Genomic DNA, 22,427 nt, shown 5'->3' on the forward strand with positions numbered 1-22,427 from the left:
AATACTGTAATCGCAAGCGTTCTTTGCACGTGACACAATATAATTGCACACAAACACAAAATGTGAAGTATTGAACAGAGTAGAAGGATAAATAAAGGCTCTCAATCGGAATGTGATATATATAAAATGATTCCAAAATAAAAACGAGGAAAATATAGAGAAAAAATATTTCTTTGTCTCTCCCCAGCTCTTCATGATTAAATAATTTTATTAGCTGCAAAATATTATATAATATACGCAGTCGAGTCCTAATAAACCCGTATCTCCTCTGTAACTCAAAAACCTCGATAGCTTCGATTTTTTCTTGTCTCTTAAAGTTTTTTAAAGTTATGTTTGAGGTTAATTTAAAAATATATACACCAGTCAAACTTATTTTTATACCTCTCAAGATTCGATTTATTGAAATTTATTCAACTAAATTGCATAATATACAGCCAATCATATTATTGAATCACGCGATTATCTGAATACTGACATATTTGTATTTTTTGACTGCACACAAGACTCAATAAATATGATAGATTTATGCGTCTCAGTAAAAGTGTAACTAGTTAAAATGTAGGTATTATGATCACGCGTGCTTGATAAAAATTTATATTCTTATATTAATGACGGTATTCTGTCAATTAATCACAAACAATATTGATCGCATCATAAATGCTTGTTTGACGTGACGTTTTATTCGAAAACGACCATTATATAGATCGAAATAACGTTTGGCAAAAGTAAAATTTCTGACTGCTTAGACTGCTTAGAGGCTTAGACAGTGTATAATATAAATGAAAAATATATTAACAATGTCGATTGATGATTTATTATATTTTTTAAGTTTCAATAATTAACAAAACGCCATATTGACGGATGTTTGCCACTTGAAATTGACGTAAAACAGTTGTTCCTATCTTCAGCAAAATTATTGTTGTAACCTTGATATGTTTTTAAAAAACAGTTCCAAATTTTAATTTAGATTTTTGTTTTTTTCTTCTCTAACTTCGTCTGTTCAAATTACTTTATATCATATTAAAAATATTCTAAAATGATTCCCTAATGCTAAATCTGATGACAATTCTTAATTGCTCAATATTGAAATTTAAAAAAGGCCAGTAGTTTATGATACAAGTACTCATGTAGGCACCAATCAATTATAGCTGTAATATATGTATAACTTTAAGTTCACAATTTATTTTCGTTTTCAAGAAATTGTTTTCCTATCAAAACTGTTCAACATTGTCGTGCCATTAATTGTTTTCGATAAATTGACATGCATCCAAAAAAAAAAAAAAACCATTTAATTATAGGTTTTCAAAAGTTAAAAAAAAAATATTTTATTTTATATATTATAATAATTATATATTGTTGCTTTTTCGCTTTAATCGGCATTCTTTGTCTAAGAGTTTTATATAGAGCTATAACCTCTTAACCATGGTGATAAATTATATTGTGTATTGTGTATGTATCTGCACATTTTAAATAGTAAAATATATTTTATAAGTTAGCTGGTATATAATATAAAGGTATGCCGTTAAATACTAAAAATTTATATAAATATAATTAAATTTACACGTGAGTGTAAGATATGTTTCGGAAAAGTATCTTGAGATTAGCCGAAGCCTCCACCCCCAATCACCATGATAACATAAGTTGCATAGCCAGGAATTCCGTATAGGGAAGGCTCACAAAAAATATAAAAAATTCTAATACAATATATTTTATATTAGACTTTTTGTACCTAAAATAATATTTGTAACAAATTAAGCAACAAATTGTATAGGTGTATAAACATTTTTTATTTATTTATTATGGCTCCAATATTTTAACTGCATCCTTATTGGGGTGTGATAATAGTTATTAGCATAGGGGGTATTAGCACCCCCAATTTTAAAATTAGTACCCTGAAATAATGTTGGTGTTTATGTATCAAAAAATTCTTCTTATAAAAAAAAAAATTAAAATTACAAAATGCATAAGCTCAAGAGGACGTTATACCGGCATGTGTTGTCGCCGTCTTACAATAAGTGCGTATATAGTAATATAGTATTATAGCAATTTTAATATATTATTTATACAATATAATATATATAATATTATTATATATTATTATTAGTCTAAAATTTAGAATGAATTGACCTCATATAAAAATTAATGGTAACATTATTATCGAGGGCTTCTCATGGACTTTTTATTATATTTTAATTTTAAAGTGAGTTATAAATAGTATTTTAAGATATACCTACAAACAATTTACAATTTTAAAATATTCATAACTCCCTTTAAAATTAAATTATAATAAAAAGTCAGTGAGAAGATCTCGATAATAATGTTATCTTTACTTTTTATAAGAGGTCAATTCAATTCTAAATTTTAAATTCACGGAGCTAAACGTGATCTGTTGAGCGTAAAATTTGTTGATGCACTTGTAAGACGGAGACAACTCATGCGGGTATAACGTCTTCTTAAGCACCTTTAGTTTTTTTTATTGAAATTGCGCCTATGTATTATCGAAGTACCGTGCTATACATTTATTAACCGCGGCTGAGTAATTAATTTACAATTAAGAGGACGTGATACCAGCATATGTTGTCTCCGTCTTACAAGTGCGTAACATAACATAACAAATTGTTCTCTCAGCAGATCAAGTTTAGCTCCGTTAGATTAAAAATTTTAATGAATTGACCTCAAATAAAATTTAAAGGTAAGCGTGTTATTTAAATGACCTCTTGAGCTTTTTTTCTATATTTTAGTTTTGAAGTAAGTTATAAGTATTTTAAAATTGCAAATGTTTTGTGCATTTTAAAATACCTATAACCTGAGCGTAAAATGTTCTATGCTACACGCTTGTAAGACGGAGATAACACATATAGGTATAACGTCTACTTAATCATAATAATATTATAAATAATATAGATTTAAGTGATTTAAGTTCTGACCACTAGACAAAAGACAATATTTCAATATTTTTTACTATAAATTATATAATATATGGCTAAAATGGTTAAAATGGCTAAAATAAAAATAGTAAATGGGAGGGAGGGGACTATAGCCCCTTTAGCCACCCCCCTGGCTACGCCACTGATCACATAGTTATATGCTGCAGTATACTACATATTTATAACTTTATAAGAAAGCAAACTCATAATTTCCACCCACCGATCTGGTTACGATTATAATATGTGTTATCCAACAGCAGAAGACTCACCTTGGCGTGATGTGCGTTGTTCGAATGGTGCCTGGTGCGTTGCTTCTTCGGTATCCAGACGTTCAGGTACAGACAGTCCTCGGAGAGCTTGGTGTTCGGGTTCCACATCTCCTCACCAACGAACCCGGGAAAGTACTCGTACCGCTCCTGGTAACACGTGTTCGGCAGTCTGGTGGCGTTCAGCACGCCCGTCCACGGATCGATGGGTACCGGGCGACGGAACCTGAGTGGGCCCACCGGCGGCTTGGCGAACGGTATGCCCGTGTACACCCGCACCTCGCGGTTCGCAATGATTTTCGTGTACCCCTGAACCAAGCCGGTGCTGGTCACCACCACCGGGCTCTCGTCGGTGTCCTCCACCACCGACCCGCCTCCACCACCGGCGGCGCCTCCACCGCCACCACCGGCTCCGGCACCACCTCCACCCCCTCCACCGCCGCCACCGTCCGCTCCACCATTAGATGACGGTCGGCCCAACACGGCCGAACAACACAGCAACAACGTCACTGCACTGGTGTAAACGCAGTCGACGCTCATTTTTCCAAGTATTATTGTGTTCACGTTGGCGTCCTAGCAGCAGCAACAGCGATACGCGTGGGATCTATGGAAAATCAAACAGCAAAAATGCGTTAACTCAACATTAACATATTTTTTTATGGAAAAGACTATAAAGAAAAATGGAGCTGACGTCGGTTGTATAACAGACACTAAATAATTATGTGTGTCGTCGACAGTCACGAGATCATTATAATAATGGACGTGACTCGATGTACTTTGAAAATGTACGAGGTAAGTAGTACTAAAAAATTATATAATAATCCATATTATAGGTAATCTATTAATAATACATAACTTTAATGAAACGCGCTATATTATTGAATATTATATACATTTTTTTTTTATGTTGATAATTAATTTTATTATAAACAGTTTAATTATTTTAAGCTCATATAATATTAGGTACTATAATTTAAGTACGTAGGTATATTTTTTATTAATACGTAAATTGCCAAAAAAGTATTATATAGAGTCGCGTCCATACAATAACCTCTTGACTATTGATAGACTGTACATTCTTGAAACCGTGATATTTAACAATAATATTACTATGCCAATAATTAGGTAGACATGATAAAATATTTTTTTAAATATACGGATGAAAATCATATTTCTATTTTATTCTATTTGAATGTAAAATTTCAATACAATTGTCAATTATAATATAATAAAATTATTTATTCGCATACAAACCTACTGCAAAGTGTAAATGTAATTTACTACCTAAGTATCAAGTGTGTATAACTCAGAACAAGCAGTGTTCGTTAGAAGCGTGTGCTTTCGTAATAACTCGAGTGTAAAATAGTGTAGGTTTATAATCAAATTAAACGCAAACTTAAAAAAATAAAAATATATATAATATTCAATAATGCAGCACGTTTCATTACGTAGGTACTTGTCTTCAAGTAATAAATAATACTTGTATTCAAACTTCATATGATTTAAGGAAAACTCACAGTTGTTCTCATAATTATTTGTTTGTATGGTTTATTATTTTGATGAAGACAGTTTCATTTCAATTTCAATTAAATTTTTCATATTTTATTATAATATGTACAAACCAATTTGCTGTGTTTAAACTTTAAAAATCAACTTTCGTGTAACTTATTTTGTGCTTCATTCAATATAACTTTAATTGCGTTATTATTATTATTATTATTACTATCCACATGCGTTTTTTTAGATCATCATTGTTTTTTGTAGTCTTGAAATGTCAACAAGGAATGTGCTTTAAATTTTGGAAAAAGTATTACTCTAAAAAACACACTTTGATCTGCACCGTAATACCAGTAGATATACTAATGGGTAATGACTTAAGAGTTGACTGGTTTTTAAACTAAGTATTGTTAATGGTTTCCGTGTAAGCGTATAATGTTTCCTTGAGCCATTAGGGAAGTTTCATCCACTTGTATTTCGCTTAATCCTAAACTACCCAAGTCGTTAATAAATATTAAAAACGATATTGGCAAACACAATCGAGGAAAGCCAACCGCCGTTGCTCTTGACTTTCGACTGATTCGTTCGTCAGGATTACTATAATTACGTACAATATACAATAAAACATGAATATTTCATTTATACGTGTAGGTATCTACATAAATAAAATATCATGAATCGAGTATGATATCATAACAAACAGTGAGCTGATTTTGTGCTGTTATACAAATATGCACAACACGGATAGCTTTGTAAATTAATATGTTCTATTCAATATTACATAAAAACGTTAATAATGGTAGTTTTGAAATTGATTTAATATTATTAGTTCAAACAGATACATTAAATGTATAATGTATTGTAATATTTATTTTAATGAGGCTTTTTATTTGTATAATATTAGTGTATTATAATACTGATCAGTTGTTTAAATCTTGTACGACCAGACACATTTGAGTTATAAATATATAATAGTCAGTGAATTTAATGTTATTTTTTTAGCTTATCTAAAAATTTTATGTATTATTGTGATAGATAAAACTACAAGTTTTTGAGATTTACTATGGTATCTTTCTAACTGCATTATTAGTGAGTTTTAATTTTATACATTTTTCTAATCGGATATTTTATAACGAATATTTTTTTTGGAACATTTTACTGTAGGCATTTTTTTAGGATTTATATAAGTTGTTGCCTTTTTGCAGACATACGAATTTAAAATAGAATGTGGTGTTAACCTAAATTTATTTGATTAAATAATGTATGTGTTTTAAGTGTAAATTTTAAATAGGAATACGCTCTGGTGGGAGCGCAAGATGTGCCCAATATTGTGTTAATCACATCATGTTTTACCACGGGTAGAGATAAAAACGCGTAAAAATGTTTCAATGTCGCTGGATATATGTATATAAATTGGTACTTACTTTTCTTTTTATAACCATATAAAAATAATTGAGATAAGTACTGGACAGAATAAAATAAATTATATAAGTTATTTGCAGCACTGGATAATAATAATAACTAAACAAATTTAATAACACATATCATTTTAAGATGTCTATCATTTATGCAATTAATTGTATGTTTATAGGTAGTAGCGATTGATCCATAAGTACCTATAATTATATTTTGTGCATAAAGCAGCTAATATGATAAAAATACGTTATAAAGTTTCAATGGTTTCAAAAGAAAGACAAATAAAAATAAATTTTGTAAAATATGTTTTCAATTTATTTTTTGCTATAAAAAACGACTTTTTTAAGTATCTTTATTTTTTATTAAAGAAATTAGATTTTGTTAAGTGTGAAACAAGTTTTCTTAAAGACATTACTATGTAGTACGCGCGTCTTATCAATTTTAAATTTAGTAAAATGTTATAAAAACTTTTTAAAAAGAACTTGTAGGTTTAAAGAAAAATCGAAAATGTTAATTTATTTATGTGCGAATCTATCTTCCAATAATATGATATATTTAATTCTAAGATAATATAAAGACTTAAAGGCTAAAATTTAATAATTAGGTGTCCTAAATTAATTTTAGTTTAATTACGTTTCAAGAATGTAAATATTATACATATATATATATATATATGATAAGCTTGGAAATGGAAATTACATCAATAAAAATAAATGTCAAAACTAATGGCTAAAAATGAACATTAAATTAAACAAAATAAAAAAAACAACAGAAAAATGGAATAACCCAATGTCTCTCAAAAGAAGGAACGAAGTTATATTAAATCGCTTTAAAATAGGCCATACATACTACAAATATGGTCATCAAATGAAAAAAGAGCCAACCTTGATCAAACACATAATTACAGGAATGTAGAGACAAGCAAGAGGCCTGACAAAATACAACATAGATTAGGTGCTCAGAGCTAGGGGCGTAGCTAAGATTTTTATTGGCAGGGGGGGGCTAATTAATTTTTGACACAGTGGTGGTTTACCTAGGTTCTTCCATAAGTTTAATATGTAGAAAAAAACAAAAATCAGTGAATTTTTTAAATTTTAAACATAATTTTTTTAGTGACTTTCAAGACCATAAAAATAATTTTTAAATTTTCTTCACAATTCGGGGAGGCTGTAGAGTTTAAGCCTCCTCTTGCCACCAAGCAAGGCCACTACTCAGAGCACCTTCACAAGACAAAATATATTATCATTTATGACAAATATTAAATTGTACAATTTAGTTTAAATAATTTAAGTACATATGTGTATTATAAAACAAGCTAATGGTCACGTCATCGAGGCTTTCTTTAAAAAAAAAAAACTTAACTTAATTTCTTCTAGGATGTTCCCATATAAAAGAAAATAATACAATATATATTTATATTATTAAAGTTTTCAGCTATGGTTGTGATTTTAAACTTATTTTAGTATTTCTGTTTGTCTTAAAATCTATTATTCTTGAATTCGAACACACTGCATTACGAGTACAAAAATCACATCTATACGTGCGAAAAATATTTTAAAGAATAATACCTATCTAAATAAATATAAAATTACAAGATATAACAGTGAGTCAGTAAGTGTTAGTTTCAAATGGATAAAAAACATTTCGACTGTTAATGTCACCGTATAATAATTATTGTGTTCGCATCATAGATTTATTGATTTTTCGGCTTCTCATATTGGTTTGGTTTTCGCTTTCCCCCATTTGACCTTTGCAATCCATTTTTTGTACACGCATACTATGTCCACTTCATATTGACACTTATATTTAAAAAAAATTATGTTAGGTTGGAAGCATTCTTATAAAAACACTTTAATGCATTTGCATGGTATCAAACTCATTTAACAACCATTTTGACAAACTTATAATATATTCAACGTCTTGCAATAATTTATTGTTCAACTCATTAAAGTCGTTGGGTATTGAAATCATTGTAATTTTTTGTATAAAAATGAATATAAATTTAGAGTTTAAACATGGAATAATATTTTTTGTTAAGAAGTGTGATTTTAACTCTTTTTATTTCAGTATTACATAATAGTACATTTAAGACAATGATAGGTAGGTAAACTAGGTAAACACAACAAAATACTGTGACTAGATGTATTTGATTAACTACATTTAAATGAGTTGTAAAATGTTTATTGATCGTTATTCAAATTGTTGACACTGATGTCTCAATGTTCGTGCCAAGAATTTTGACATGTATCTATTTACAAATAATATTAATTGGTCGTACGCTAAAAATTATAATTGATGAATAATAATACCCGTCGTAATAGGTAAGTACTGGGCCCTATAGTGCATTAATTTTATTCTTGTAAGCAGTAACTCATTTAAATTCTCAAAAAATTAAAGTTTTGAAAACAACATTATGGATAATAAACTTATGAATACGCAGGAAATATTTTATGTTTATAATGTAAATGTTATTTAACAAGTTTTTAGACTGATGAATCAAAGTCTTATGTAAAATGTATGGTCTATTGTTTTAGTAATATATACACAATTATTACTTATTATGATAAAAGAAGGGAAATATAATATTTTATTTTTACCATCAATAAAACTGGTTAATGCCACCACCCCCTCACGGGTATAACAGAAACCTACGGGTACCCACTAGAAATTCTGTCAAAAACACACACGTGTACCAAAAACCTATCCAACTTAAAAACCCTACAATTCCTTCCCTACACTCAATGGCCTATGTTGCCGCGGGTCAACTAATAAAAAAAACTGGTTAATTTCAATTATTGTACTTTACTTCAAAATTTAAGTGCGTTAATTTAATTTAAAACTCAATAAGTGATTATATTAAATATGGTTGTCACTTGTATTTTATTCAACTACAATGAGTATGGGCTTTTTTTATAATAGTAATAATTTAATAAGTTTAAAAAGTAGTATTAAAAATTTAACTTGAGAAATTTTAGAAATTTTAGAAACTATTTAATCTTTTTTATAATTAATAGGCATATAATTTAGGATGATTTTAACAAACTTTAACAAATGTTTACCCAAACAAATTTAAATGCGGCTTATATCATATTATCAATTTTAGTTTTGCACAAGCGTAGCAATTAATTATTATAATCATTTTGTATTATTCATAAATAATTAGTTACTCTGCCAAAAATATACCAACATTTATATCACGAAACAAAATATAATATTAGGGGAAAAAAGATTTTATAAATGCTATTATTCATACCACAAATTGTGTGGAGTCACGTAAATTCACAAAAGCCGTAAATCGTTTTGGCTGACTTTCGTAAGTCCCGTCGACCACAAGAAGGGTGACAATTAAACCCATAAGGATACACGTGCGCATGGAGAATATAGTGTTTCCTCGACATTATTACATTCCATAGATAATGGATAGTACACGTCAGTTGAAAAGAAAAACACCAGAAAAGAGTAAAGAGTACACATGTTTTTAAAAGAAACTCGTATCTACCTACAAACAAGGTGTTGTTAAAATCCAAAAACATAATTTCATTCAAAATTCATTACAGTAGACGTTTTAATTTCGTGAAAAAAAAATATATATATAATTGAATAGAAAATATTTTAACTATGAAAATACGAACCGTTTAATATTATTTATTATTTATAATATTATATTATATTATGATAATATCCAACAATAAATACTTATTTCAAAATAACTTATAAAATACCGTAAATCTGTTTAAATGAAATGCTATAATATGCTAATCTATAGTTTTATTTTATTTCAGAGTATTTAACACAAATAATTTTAAAATGCTTTTGTGTATAAAGTTCAATCATAAAACTAAACACATCGACAATAGTTTTAAAATTGATGTTTCTGTATTTATCTTTAGTAAGTTATAATACTAATCATACATGACTTAAATAATAAATGTAATTATAATTACCTAACAAAATGTATTTAAAATGCTTTCAGTAATTTCAATGAACAAAAAATAAATCGGTAAGTGGATGTCGCCCTGTTGTACAGTAGGTTTACTTACAAGTGTATAACTGTAAATGAAATGGGTTACTGTAGCAGAGACGGCTTCAGGATATTTTATACTATATTAATTATATTGCTATTATTTAAAAAATAAAAAAAACATGTAGGTAGGAACATATTAAATAAATTCCAAATTAATTAAATCAGATTTATTATTTATACTCGTATGTACTCGACTAACTCAGTGATTTATATTATATACAATATACTATAAAGTATTAGTATAAGTCATTAAGGACATTCAATATTACAATTAGAATATAAAGCATGCTCTAGAAATTTCAAGTACCCACGAATAATATTTTTAAATTACAACAATATAACTAAAATTGTAATTCTTGGTTATTTAATATGTAATTTTATCTAAATTTGAACTAGACAATTTCGACTACACATCGTGTACACAGACAAAAAATAAATAAACATTCATCATTGTAAAATCAAACATTCATCGCTTCGCTCAGAATCTAAAATTATCTATTATCAGGTATCGGAGTCTTAGGCTTTTGGCAATACAGGGATCGAGTTGATGTTTTAATGTCGTTATTTTCCCCTTGCTCATAGTTTAGGGTAGAGAGACTGCTCTAAAAGTTTCAATAGCTTGTGTCTATTGATCGGTAATCGAGTCTATATATAATTGGTACTTTTAAAAAGTAATTTCTTTCAGAAGAGACTATGTACTAGAAATAAGCGCGTAATGAGTAAGTAAAAACTACCAATAACTGTCGAAGAGATTTCAGTAAATATGGTAGATCGGGTTTTTAAGTGCAACCATCAGTTCTGAATCCTAACTATGTACTGTTATTTGCCGAGTGAGTGACGTTGGTAAAGCATAACAACTTTTTAATATTAAGATGTGGCCTGTCATGGATTTGTTATTGATTTAATTTAACTGAATATTTAATTTAAAAAATGTCTCTCAACTTAAGCCAAATATAATTTTTCCGTAAAAAACTTTTTATATATTGATAAATGATAATGTAGAAGTTGCAGCGACTAGTTTTTGTTAAGAAACTCATGTAGAAATATCAAACGGATAGTCAAAATGTGGCTGGACCACATCAATCCCGCCATATCGGTCGAAGTAACGTTTAGGTACTTGCGGCTTGTAATCCGATAATCTCAAGAATATGATCACATAAATGAAAAAAAAAAAATTTTAGAAACATGCTAACCATCAATTTCGTATTCCAGTTAAGGATATGTAATAGTTGAGAGTCATTTATAACAAAGAAACATGCCGTGAAATGTGAAGCCAAAAATCATGTTCCTAAACTCGGCAGGCTCTAACAAAGACAAACAATAGTAGGTAGATTTAAATACTACCATCTAGCTCTAAAAACATTCGAGACACAAGGTGTGTTAAGAAAATGCCGACCCATAGTTTTTCTTTTAATATAATATATCAGTTATTAAGATTTCAGACATGAAATTATATTTATTTGATCAAATATGACGCACGTACAACAATAATAACAAAACATAAATTGTAAGTGGAAAATATATTTTACTTTAAATTATTAACATCACCTTGAAAAACAATTAAATTGTATAACTCTGTCTATTTCAAAATAGGTAAATTCTTAAATGTTTACGGGAAATTCATATTTTTCTGTCGAAATATGATGTAAATTAATTTATCGATAGTAGTATTATAGTAGTTTTCTAGTACCGACATTCCTAAAATGAGTTAGATTGATGCCAAAAAAGTGGTCTCTCGGAAGTTGGTCTGATACATAGAACTAAAATCCTGGGTATGCCACTGTAGGTACATCATATAAATACAAAATAATTAAATTATATTTTAAATGATAATAATACGTATTATTGCCATATAGATTATGTTTCTAAATAAGATCTATTAGATTAAAGTATAAGTTTATCATTATCGTGAGTGTCACAATTTTTCTGTAATCACCACAACCCATGTTAGTTATTTCAAAACTATCTAACTATTTTTTCACGAATAATAGTATGACTATTATTACTTTAACTGCACATTAGATGTATGAAAAAAATTTGTTAAAAAGACTTGCATCAATTATTCAATTCCAACGAATGTGTTTGATTGAGCAACCAATTCGAACATTTCTAATTTTTAAGCTTTGAACACAAATTTCACTGACATATATAATTATTCAAATCCACTTTAGTACTTGACTAAATACTTAATTGCAACTGACACAATTTAAGGCAGTTCCTAGGTCTGACAAATTATATAAAGCATAACGCAAATAAATATAAAAAAACACTTCCAACAAACTAATTGGTAAATGTTGAATCTAAAAATATTGATATATATATATAATATATATGACGTTTCATAGTAAATATATTTTTCTGAACATAGAAACGTATTCCCAACAAGTGTAATATTTTAGAAAATAATTCTTCTTCTTAATATTGCTATAGTATGTATAATAATATTAACCATAATTATATAGTAATAAAAGCAAATATCAATCTCGGTATATTAATTATAAGATTACGGTAATTTTAATAATGCGTTCGTAGATCACGTCTAATAATATTTTTTTTTAACTTTATAATATTATATTACTATTTATCGACTACCTAAATCAAACATTTTTATAACGTCCTTATCGACAATTGATTTATACGTTTCCTGTAATCACTACCTATTTAAAGCGACCGGACATGGAGCCAAACAATAATATTACAAAATATACAAAGTTATTATTACGTAGTACAGCAGTGTATTAAATTACATAATATTGTCATTATAGTATTATACTCATGCCTTAAGTATACGCTCTTTTAAACTTACGTGTAAAATAGATTTTTATTTATTTATTACGTATATTTACTGTGAACGCACGTGCACTACAAATATTAACACGCGCCATGTATAATATCTAGGTAAGCTTTTTGTCGATAAAAAAAAAAACCGAACGATGTACTATTATCATATCAATAGACAATAAGTATCAGCTATATTGTTGCCTATCATTATCGTTATTATTATATTACGATATTATTATCATACCTGTAATTCAGGGTCGGACTTGACGGGGCACTTGTTGCCTGCGGCCGGGAGCCGGGCGCATCGTAGTCTGTCGGCCACCGCGGTTATCACTGCCAGCGCCACCGCCACCACCACTGCTACCGCCGTCACCGACGACGCCGACGCCGACGCCACTATCGTCGCGCCTCTTCCACCGCGTACGCCCGCCCCGTCAAAACGGTACACCACCGCCGTTAGAGACCTCTTCCGCGACCCGCGCTTCCGTCCACCCCGTCACCGTCCTCTTCTCGCTCTCGCCGTACCAGTGGCCGCCGCCGTTGCCGTTGACGCTGCGCTGCCCGCCGTTTTCCGCTACTCCTGCTCTTGCTCCTGCTGCAAGTCCTGCAGCGGCGGAAGCAGTGGAACAGTCGAATGGCAGAAGGGAGACGCCGCGGGTGGAAAGAACGTCGAAAGTCTCGAGCCCTCCCGACCGCACCGAAAAATCTGGGTTGCCGCCCACGCGCAAGCGCAGTCCAAGGCAACCACGACTCCGACGGTGATGACGACGTCGCCTCCACCAAATCAATTTATTAGCTACGCAAACACACACGTAGTAACGACCGTATCAAAAAAAAAAAACAACAACTGTTTAATCTGTACGCATATTTACATAACACACACGATTAATGTGCTATGTATTTAGTTAACTTATGACCACCAAACATATGAAATTGTATATTATTATTAATTTTATTTATTATTATGCACATTGTTATGATGCGTCTCGATGCCATACTATGATAATTTAGGTGCATATAATATGTGCGTGAACATGGACAGGAAACGTAAAGAAAAACATAGTTTTTTCAGTTCAAGGTCACGTGAAAATGTCGACGAACGATCGATGTATATCAAACACACGCGCACACATTACTAATTTTTACCGTTTAGTTATACTTATATATGTACCTATTATATTATGTACACTTTTCGTGTGTATTCTCCTGTACACAACCTTTATTGGTAATTTGTGTGTGTTTTACCTACCTTTTCTCTCTCGCTCTCTTCCACACCTCACCCGGTTAAAGTATTCGCTCAGTCGGTCTGTCACGTGAGTGGGCATACATATATATATATATATATGTAATATGTATACATTGACTGTGTATGTATGTATACAAAAACAAACGACTCGAAAGAGATGGTGAGGCAAAAAGAAAAAAAAAAGGAAAACTACCCCATTTGTATACATCGCCTAGCTGACCATCCCCTGCAACCCTTCACGGACGTCGTCATCTCACCAGCGTTCACACACACGCACACGCACATATATATAATCTCTTTTTGACCCGTTTCCGCGGGCGTCTCCACCCGTCTGCACACGAACACTTCATCCCGAGGCGGCGGACGACAACCGCGACCAATCGCATTTTATACACAGCTGGCGCCGGGTGGCACACATATGTGTGTGTGTGTGTGTGTGTGTGTGTGTGTGTGTGTGTGTGTGTGTGTGTGTGTGTGTGTGTGTGTGTGTGTGTGTGTGTGTGTGTGTGTGTGTGTGTGTGTGTGTGTGTGTGTGTGTGTGTGTGTGTGTGTGTGTGTGTGTGTGTGTAGATGTGGATATGTCTGCGTGCGACCGTATCCGACGCGAAGAAAATCGATGTCCCACTTTCCGAGGCGGCAGCGGAGGCCGTCCGTGGAACAACAAGGCCCGTGTTGTGTAGCCGCCGCCGCCGTCGCACAATACGTACTACTAAAACGTGCGTATTTCCAGTCCGTAATGACCCACGCCCGGCCGGAGTTACGTGGCGGGACGCGGTCGTGCCGTGATCTATGCGTATAACGACGGTAATTTATCGTCGGCGGCGGTGGCGTGCGGTCTTGTGCGGTACAGGACGCTGCGCCACCACCGCCGCCGCCATCATTGTTTAGTCGCCGGTGCAAAATATAATAATATTATTATATTATTGTTACCGAATATGTATACAGGACGATTCACCCGGTACTTTAACCTCCTTTTTTTCTCGTCTCGAATAATTGCGCAGTCATTCAAAATATGGTTTTCAAAATTTTTAAATAATAGTTATAGTCACGTATAAGGTACAAATATCATGTCTTGAAATTCTCGACATAATATTATGAACTATTAGGCAATTAACAATAGCCTTATGAAGATGTGATGTGTTCTGTTTTTCAAATCAAAAGAACCCACCTTTTTTCTATCTGTATATAATATAATGGGTATTTTATCTAAATAAATTGTCATTTCAAAATTTAAATTTGATCGAGAAGTAACTTTTAGTTATTTGACATTGCACACTATGAATAGTTTCATAATAACGGGCTTACAAAATACGAGGGCTTTGGTTATTTTAATATTTTTAATTCAATAGTTTTTAAAAATTATGCTTGCAGAAAAAGTGTCAAGTACCTATAAGATATGTAATATTAAATCTATTTTATATTCTGTAATAATCATATATATATATATATATATATAAAGTCTATTATCCATAACTATATACATTTTGATAAATGAGAAACTTTAAACTATTCTAATTAAAATAATAAATTCAATAATTTACGATAGCAAGTATAGTTAAAAATTTCAAAAACCACAATTTGAAAGAACTAAATTTTAAAGAAATAACAAATGTTTAGTTCGTCACTCTGTATATACTATAGTAGGTATATACGTATCTACAACGTTTACAGAAGTATATTCATCCTCTCCTCACGGTTTCAGTCCGGTCCACTTACAGTCACGGATGGGAAATCCACTTCTTTTCTTCCAAGAACAACGATAATTTACATTCTATTATCATTCAACGTATGACTATAAATTATATATATATATATATATATATATTATATACTTACGCTTTTTTAAATTTGTATTTATTCTTTTAAATTATCATTTATTATATTCTACTTGTTGTATACTAATCACAAGGCACTTCAACAAATGTACTTCGATTATACCTGTTGTAATATGTTTAATAGAACTTTGGTCTGTTTATAACAATAATAATAATAATAATAATAATAATAAATAGATGATCTTCGGCAAGGGGCTGCAATTTTCTCGTGACTCATTTGAAAATACAGCATGCTGAGGAGTATATTATGGGCACCAAGTTCTGTAATGATGGCTTATGGCACATGTTTTCTGCTTGGTGGACAATCGAATATTATTCCCGCAGAGCTATTAACACAAATGTTACAGAAAAAGTGGATTATTCAGCAACGTGTTCTCTTTTCCCGAGCATTACGGTTACTTTAATGGGCAGTGTTGAAAAAATCGTAAATTTCCCAGACTATACATAAATAGGATTGTTGGGACTACCTCGGGAAATGGTAAGTTTTGTTTTTTTTTTCATCGTCCAACATACTTATCTATATTACCATACATCGTATAGTTTTAGTTAAAAACGTTTTATGATTAAATTTTTTTGTTTGATACAGTTTTTAATTTTTTAGACATTAATCTCTGTTAAAATTTAATTTATACGTTGAACAAATTTATATGGATTTCTTCATTATATTCAATTGCACAAATATAGCTGACAGCTAACACGTTACATGTGATTTTAATAACGTAATAATTGTACGATTCTTGATTTTATAGTTGTCTGATATAAACATAACTTATATAAAGTTGTAAAAAATGTAAAGATCATTATGTTTATAAAAACGATTCAATTAGCTAAAAATATTTTGAAAAGCTATATTATTCATTTTGGAGAAGAAATTATCTTGAACTGGTGGCATTTGACGAGATAATATAAATAAACGAATATTTAAAGTTTAAACAGAAAAAGTAAAACATAGCTTAAAACCATAGAGTAATATTACTCTATGCTTAAAACTCTGTTCATCACAATTTTTTACGATTACCTATAAATATGCCATTATGTCATTCAACATGATGTACTGAATTTATTAATAATAAACATTATATCTATTTGAAATTCACAATTTAATCAAACAATAATTTTTTTTTTTTGATAAATATATAATTAAAGTGACATATTAACTAATTTATTGCTGCTATGCATACCAGTATGTATACTAATCAATGATTACACGAGTCTAGTTACTCGTAATCATATTATATATGCACACGAACACGGGAAAACTCTTCCGTTACTAATTTAATCATCGATTCAACCTAATCATTCAACGAATCAGTCAATATGATTAAAAGTATATAAATATGTATCAACCGTGTTACTAGTTACTACTAACTTTAAACATTTTATATACGGTTGCTGACTGTTGTGCATCATTACTACATATTTAAATGACGGCGTTATGTATAGGCAATTTATGGGCATACATGCAATGAAAACTTCTTTTTTTTTAGTTTGAACCGACAGCAGAGGAGGGTCTGTTTGCGCAAGTGAAATGAAAACCCTACCTTTAAATGTATGATATCATTCATGAGATAATTTCAAATAAATATATTAATTTTGTTCAAGTAAATTAATAGAATTTTTAAAATCTATTTGCCGCAATCAAAATTCATAATTACGTTCTTCTATGATAATATTATTAAATACTATGAGTGAATTTTAATATTCTAATCCACATTATAACATTAATGCTCAGATTAATATTCTTCGTTGTATTAATTTTCAATGCAACTTTTTAAGTATCTAAATAAATAAACCGACAAAACTAAAAATGTTATTCATATATACGTGATATTGTATTTCGTGTGTTTATTTTATGGGTAATATACCTTTCGAATTACTTACAAAGTCAAAGAGAGATTTAACGTTACTATACCTAGATAAAATAAGAACAATTTTATCGCATAATTTTACTAAGCTGATTGTAAGTTATATTTATAAACCACAAAAAATTGAGTTTTTTTTTAAATTGTTTGATCTCATTTGAATATAGAAACGACGTTGATACAAGAAAATGTATCAAATATTCAGTTTGAAATTAATTTGAATAATGTTTTAAAACATAAATATCATTGATAATTTATACTTTGAATTATATATTGAGTTTAAGTATCACAATCATAAACAATTGTAGTTATCATAATAGTAATAATAATAATAATTTATTAATCCTCCAACAAGCAATATTAACGATATATTACAATGGACATTTTGTTTTTTTGGACCACCTTCAAAAGAAAATGCTTTGCATGCGAGCTTAATAAAATATATCATAACAATAAAATTATTATTTTACACAATGTTTTAAAATTAAAAATAGTAGAAAATCTATATTATTGAAAATAAAGAATCTATATGATTATACCCAACTACTATCTACTGCTTTGATACATTATTTTTACTTTTTAGCCGATACTTCAGATACCCAATTTTTCACTCCAATGTTTTCACAGTTCAAAGCGCTAAGAATTTCTAATTTTTAAATTAGAAATTAACTAAAAAATGGTAATGATGTATTCATATCAGTATTCATATCGAATACTTGATAATTATATTCAATAACTATTTAATAAATCCAGAGATGTAAGTTTAATTTTTAGTTGTTTTTACTTCTTTTATGTTTATTACAAAAATACATGAATACAAAATATGTTTCAGATTGAGAAAAATCCGTTTTTAATTTTGGTAATGTAATATTGATATCTTTAAAAACCATGTGTTATAACTATAAGTTGGCGAAAAACATAACAGAAAAGACATGTATTGTATGAAGAAACTTTATATTTCAAATCTTATATTCACTATATAAAAAAGTGGTTGGGGCGAAACTAGGCTTATCGAATATTCATTTGTATTTTACAAGAGAATTCAATGTTTTATGTAAATTTTTAATATGAGTAAATATGAGTTTTATTACAAGCATTACCCCTAAATGTTATACCAAAAAATATTATTTATTGACCTATAGATTTATAAGCTATTGTTCAAACATTAATAATTAACATATTTCTCAAACATTTTATACATTAAAAAAAAATTAGGCCAATGTTATTAATTTATTTATGCAGACATTTTATTTCAAGAACTCTTTACCATGTACACATTGTACACCCAAGTATTTTACTGAGGATGTTTTATTAGTTGAAGAATAGGTGTATTTCTGTAATTATTTACTTAACTTTTAAACGAGATTTTGTGTCATATTAATCTATCAAAATTTAAATTATTTCAATTGTTACAAATTTTAAATTTTATAAGTTAGATTTTTTATAAGTTACAACTAAATGTAAATAATTAATATTAAACCATTTTTTAATTAAACTAATACCTTTAGAGTTCCATGTTTAAGGTTGCGTAGACAAGAGTTACTATTACGAAAAAACAGTGTCATAAGAAAAATAATATAATTTACCTCTAATATATTTGTTCAGTAAACTATCAATATATAGTATAAAAAAGAGTAGTCCAAGTACAGTTCCTATTGTGGTATAAGATAATTTAGTTTCCCATCACTATGAACATTATTAAATTTTTGCTTCTGCTTCTAGCATAAGATTCTGTTAGTTTTAATAGAATTCTTCTTATTCAACAGTATTAAATTTTTTTTTAAATATATTTTATGATCAACTGAGTCAAAGGAATTTCTTGAGTCTAGAAATATTGAAACAACATATTTTTATAAATCAAAATCATCACAACTAAATTTAGAAGTACATTGAAAATTATTATTATTTAAAATAGGTTTTTATTAAATATACATATATTTTATGTAAAATAAACAAAGAATTGTTTTTATACATTTTTCAGCTTAGCGACACTCGGTGTTAGAGCAATTGGTCAATAAATATAACAACTCCTTACATATCATCAATTTTATAAAATAGAATAGTAATAGACTTTTTAAAGCTAGAAGGGAATCCGCCAGTTATAAAGCAAGTAGGTAAGTTACTTTTGTTTATTGATTATATTTTACCATTTAATGCAGATCTAAAAGAGTTGTTTCCATAGTAGTTTGGTAGTGTAGTTATGTACACAAACTGCGTTGGTTATAAAAGAATGGGTGTTGAGCTATTTAAATAATGTGTTAACAGACAGAATTTTTCTCTATACTCTATGATCGTCCCCAGCCGCGACATTTCGCATGGGCGGCATGGCAACTGACATTCCGATTTGTTCAGTGATCATTAATTTTAACCTTCCCTAAAACAAATACAGTTTTCAATTTCTTTTATGGGGTTTCCCTTTAATTATAAAAACGAATTAAACATTTAATACTAAATTTTGTAAACGATATGTTTAAATCGTGTGTTATTATATAATTACAAACATTTCATTGACCCTGGACATGTTATATTAATTGGTTTAACAGGGAAATAACTGATTTCCCGATCATGATAGAGTAGTGATTACTCATTAATATAATATCACAGGTATAACGATATGTTTAATTTTTAACAATTGTTATATGTGAAATGTTTAAATACATATTTGATATTACTGTAAGGGATATAAAACATACAATTATTAATAATATATTATTTTTATGTTCTCAAAAAACGTTCGTACAACAATAAACGCAGCTCTCTCGTTTGTTTGCACGACAGTTTATTTTGATATCCACCATTGTATGCATCAATAATATTTATTATTCACGTTCGAATTAAAGACTGGCCTTTGTTCTGCAGGGTACTGAAGATTTAACAATGTGTCTGTAAACAGTAAGTTCTATATTTTATTTTATAAAAAAATGACGATCAACAGTAGATATGACTGTTATTTGTATACCTTGTTTATACTTTCACTATATTTTGAGTTCTAATTGAAAATTACCCTATATGCATTATGTATATCAAAACAATTAAAATATTATATTATTTTACGAAGAAAAAGTAGGACAGTTTATGAATTTTTTTATTCTAATATTTAAACAAATAGTTCATAATACGTTTAACTCAATAACTATATGACTTAATGACTTATAGATAATATCTAGTTTACATTTTAATATTACAAGACGAATCATACTAATAATGATGAAAAAAAATAAGTGAGCTTGGTATAATAAACAAATATTAAAGACAATTAAAATGTACAATTAAATTAGCATACCTACTCTATAATAATGATATATGGCATTATGACAATATCTAAAGGAAATGTGTATTAGAAATAGTTATAGGATATATTGTTTTTGAAATACGTTGAGAGGAGGGAAAGAGGTTATTAATTAATGCAGTCTACAAGGAATTAATATAACAATATATATCGTTAATGTAATTATTAGATAATATTGTATTATTGGAGTTGGGACACTAAAGGCTAAGAGGGTTTAGACTGAGGACAATTTATACAAAGCAATAATTATAGTTGTAGCTTTCAGAAATACGTATGTACTTTTTTAAAGCTTGTGTGTTGAATAATTTAATTTTACGTACAGTACTACTTTGATGATGAGTTTCGTTTTAAAAGACATTAATCATCACTTATGGGCTCTATATTATTATGACTTGTTCCCCTGACGATATTTTAAAAAAATAAAAACGATATTTTTAAAAAATAAAAGAATATTCGTTATTGAATTTGAAATATAATTTTTTTTAATAATTATACGAGTAAACTGTATTCAATAAAATGTTATACCTTCTCATCCTAACAAAAAAAAAATAAAAAAATAACTGCATATGATAGTTTTTGTACAAACTTCAAAATTTAGTTACGCATACTTATGGATGATGCAAATTCAAAATTATCATTTTATTTTCTTCAACAAAATTTATAAAAATAATAGTTTTTAATTTAACCTAACCCTATACTTTTACATCCATTATTTTTTATATATAGATACAAAAATACTTCAGTATTTTAAATAGGGATCTGTGTAATATGAAAATATATAGAGGTCTCTAATCTCGAATCCAACGCTTTATTCAAATAGATGCAACAATTTTCCGGTTTGAGGGTGGATTCTAAAGGTCTGATTAACGGCAATATATAGGCTAATCGTATCATTCAACCGCATTAATCATGTCTTGCACAGCTGGCAACGGAGTAAAGGAGATCGTTTGCTGTTTGCGAAAACCAATAGAATAATATATTAGGTACGAAAAGAGCGGAAATAACACGTTCTGATTGATCGTCATTGTTCTAAAAAACAATTCTACGACGATGCTATATTTTTGTTGATGTTCGTGATTACAACAAAAAGGAAATCGTTATAAAACCAAGTTCTTTATGGTTCGACGATTGGTGATATTAATTTTTATTTTATTTTTACACGAATATTAATTTCTTCTCAGTAAATATTTTATTGCTTTATAATTGTATAATTTAAATAATATTTTTTTATTTTTTTTATTTATTAATAGTTTGAACTACAAATATTTTTAATTTTTTTTTTTA

At 29.2% G+C, this 22,427-nt stretch overlaps 1 protein-coding gene and 1 long non-coding RNA gene across 2 annotated transcripts in view; one reads left to right on the forward strand and one right to left on the reverse strand.

Annotated features, from left to right (window-relative positions):
• The window catches only part of LOC107171480 (acetylcholinesterase-like), a 38,652-nt gene extending 34,919 nt beyond the window's left edge, over positions 1-3,733 (reverse strand). The window contains exon 1 of the mRNA XM_089220617.1: positions 3,197-3,733. Coding sequence (XP_089076743.1) covers positions 3,197-3,733 — 537 coding nt within the window. The remainder of the gene's footprint in view (positions 1-3,196) is intronic.
• A 59-nt stretch (positions 3,734-3,792) lies between these two features.
• Positions 3,793-22,427, forward strand: part of LOC149058763 (uncharacterized) — a 41,059-nt gene continuing 22,424 nt past the window's right edge. Inside the window, exon 1 of the long non-coding RNA XR_016190456.1 lies at positions 3,793-3,985. This is a non-coding gene — a long non-coding RNA (uncharacterized LOC149058763). The remainder of the gene's footprint in view (positions 3,986-22,427) is intronic.

This window comes from Diuraphis noxia, unplaced genomic scaffold (assembly GCF_037042655.1).
Source record: "Diuraphis noxia isolate RWA-SAM2 unplaced genomic scaffold, SU_Dnox_SAM2 contig0002, whole genome shotgun sequence".
NCBI lineage: Eukaryota > Metazoa > Arthropoda > Insecta > Hemiptera > Aphididae > Diuraphis > Diuraphis noxia.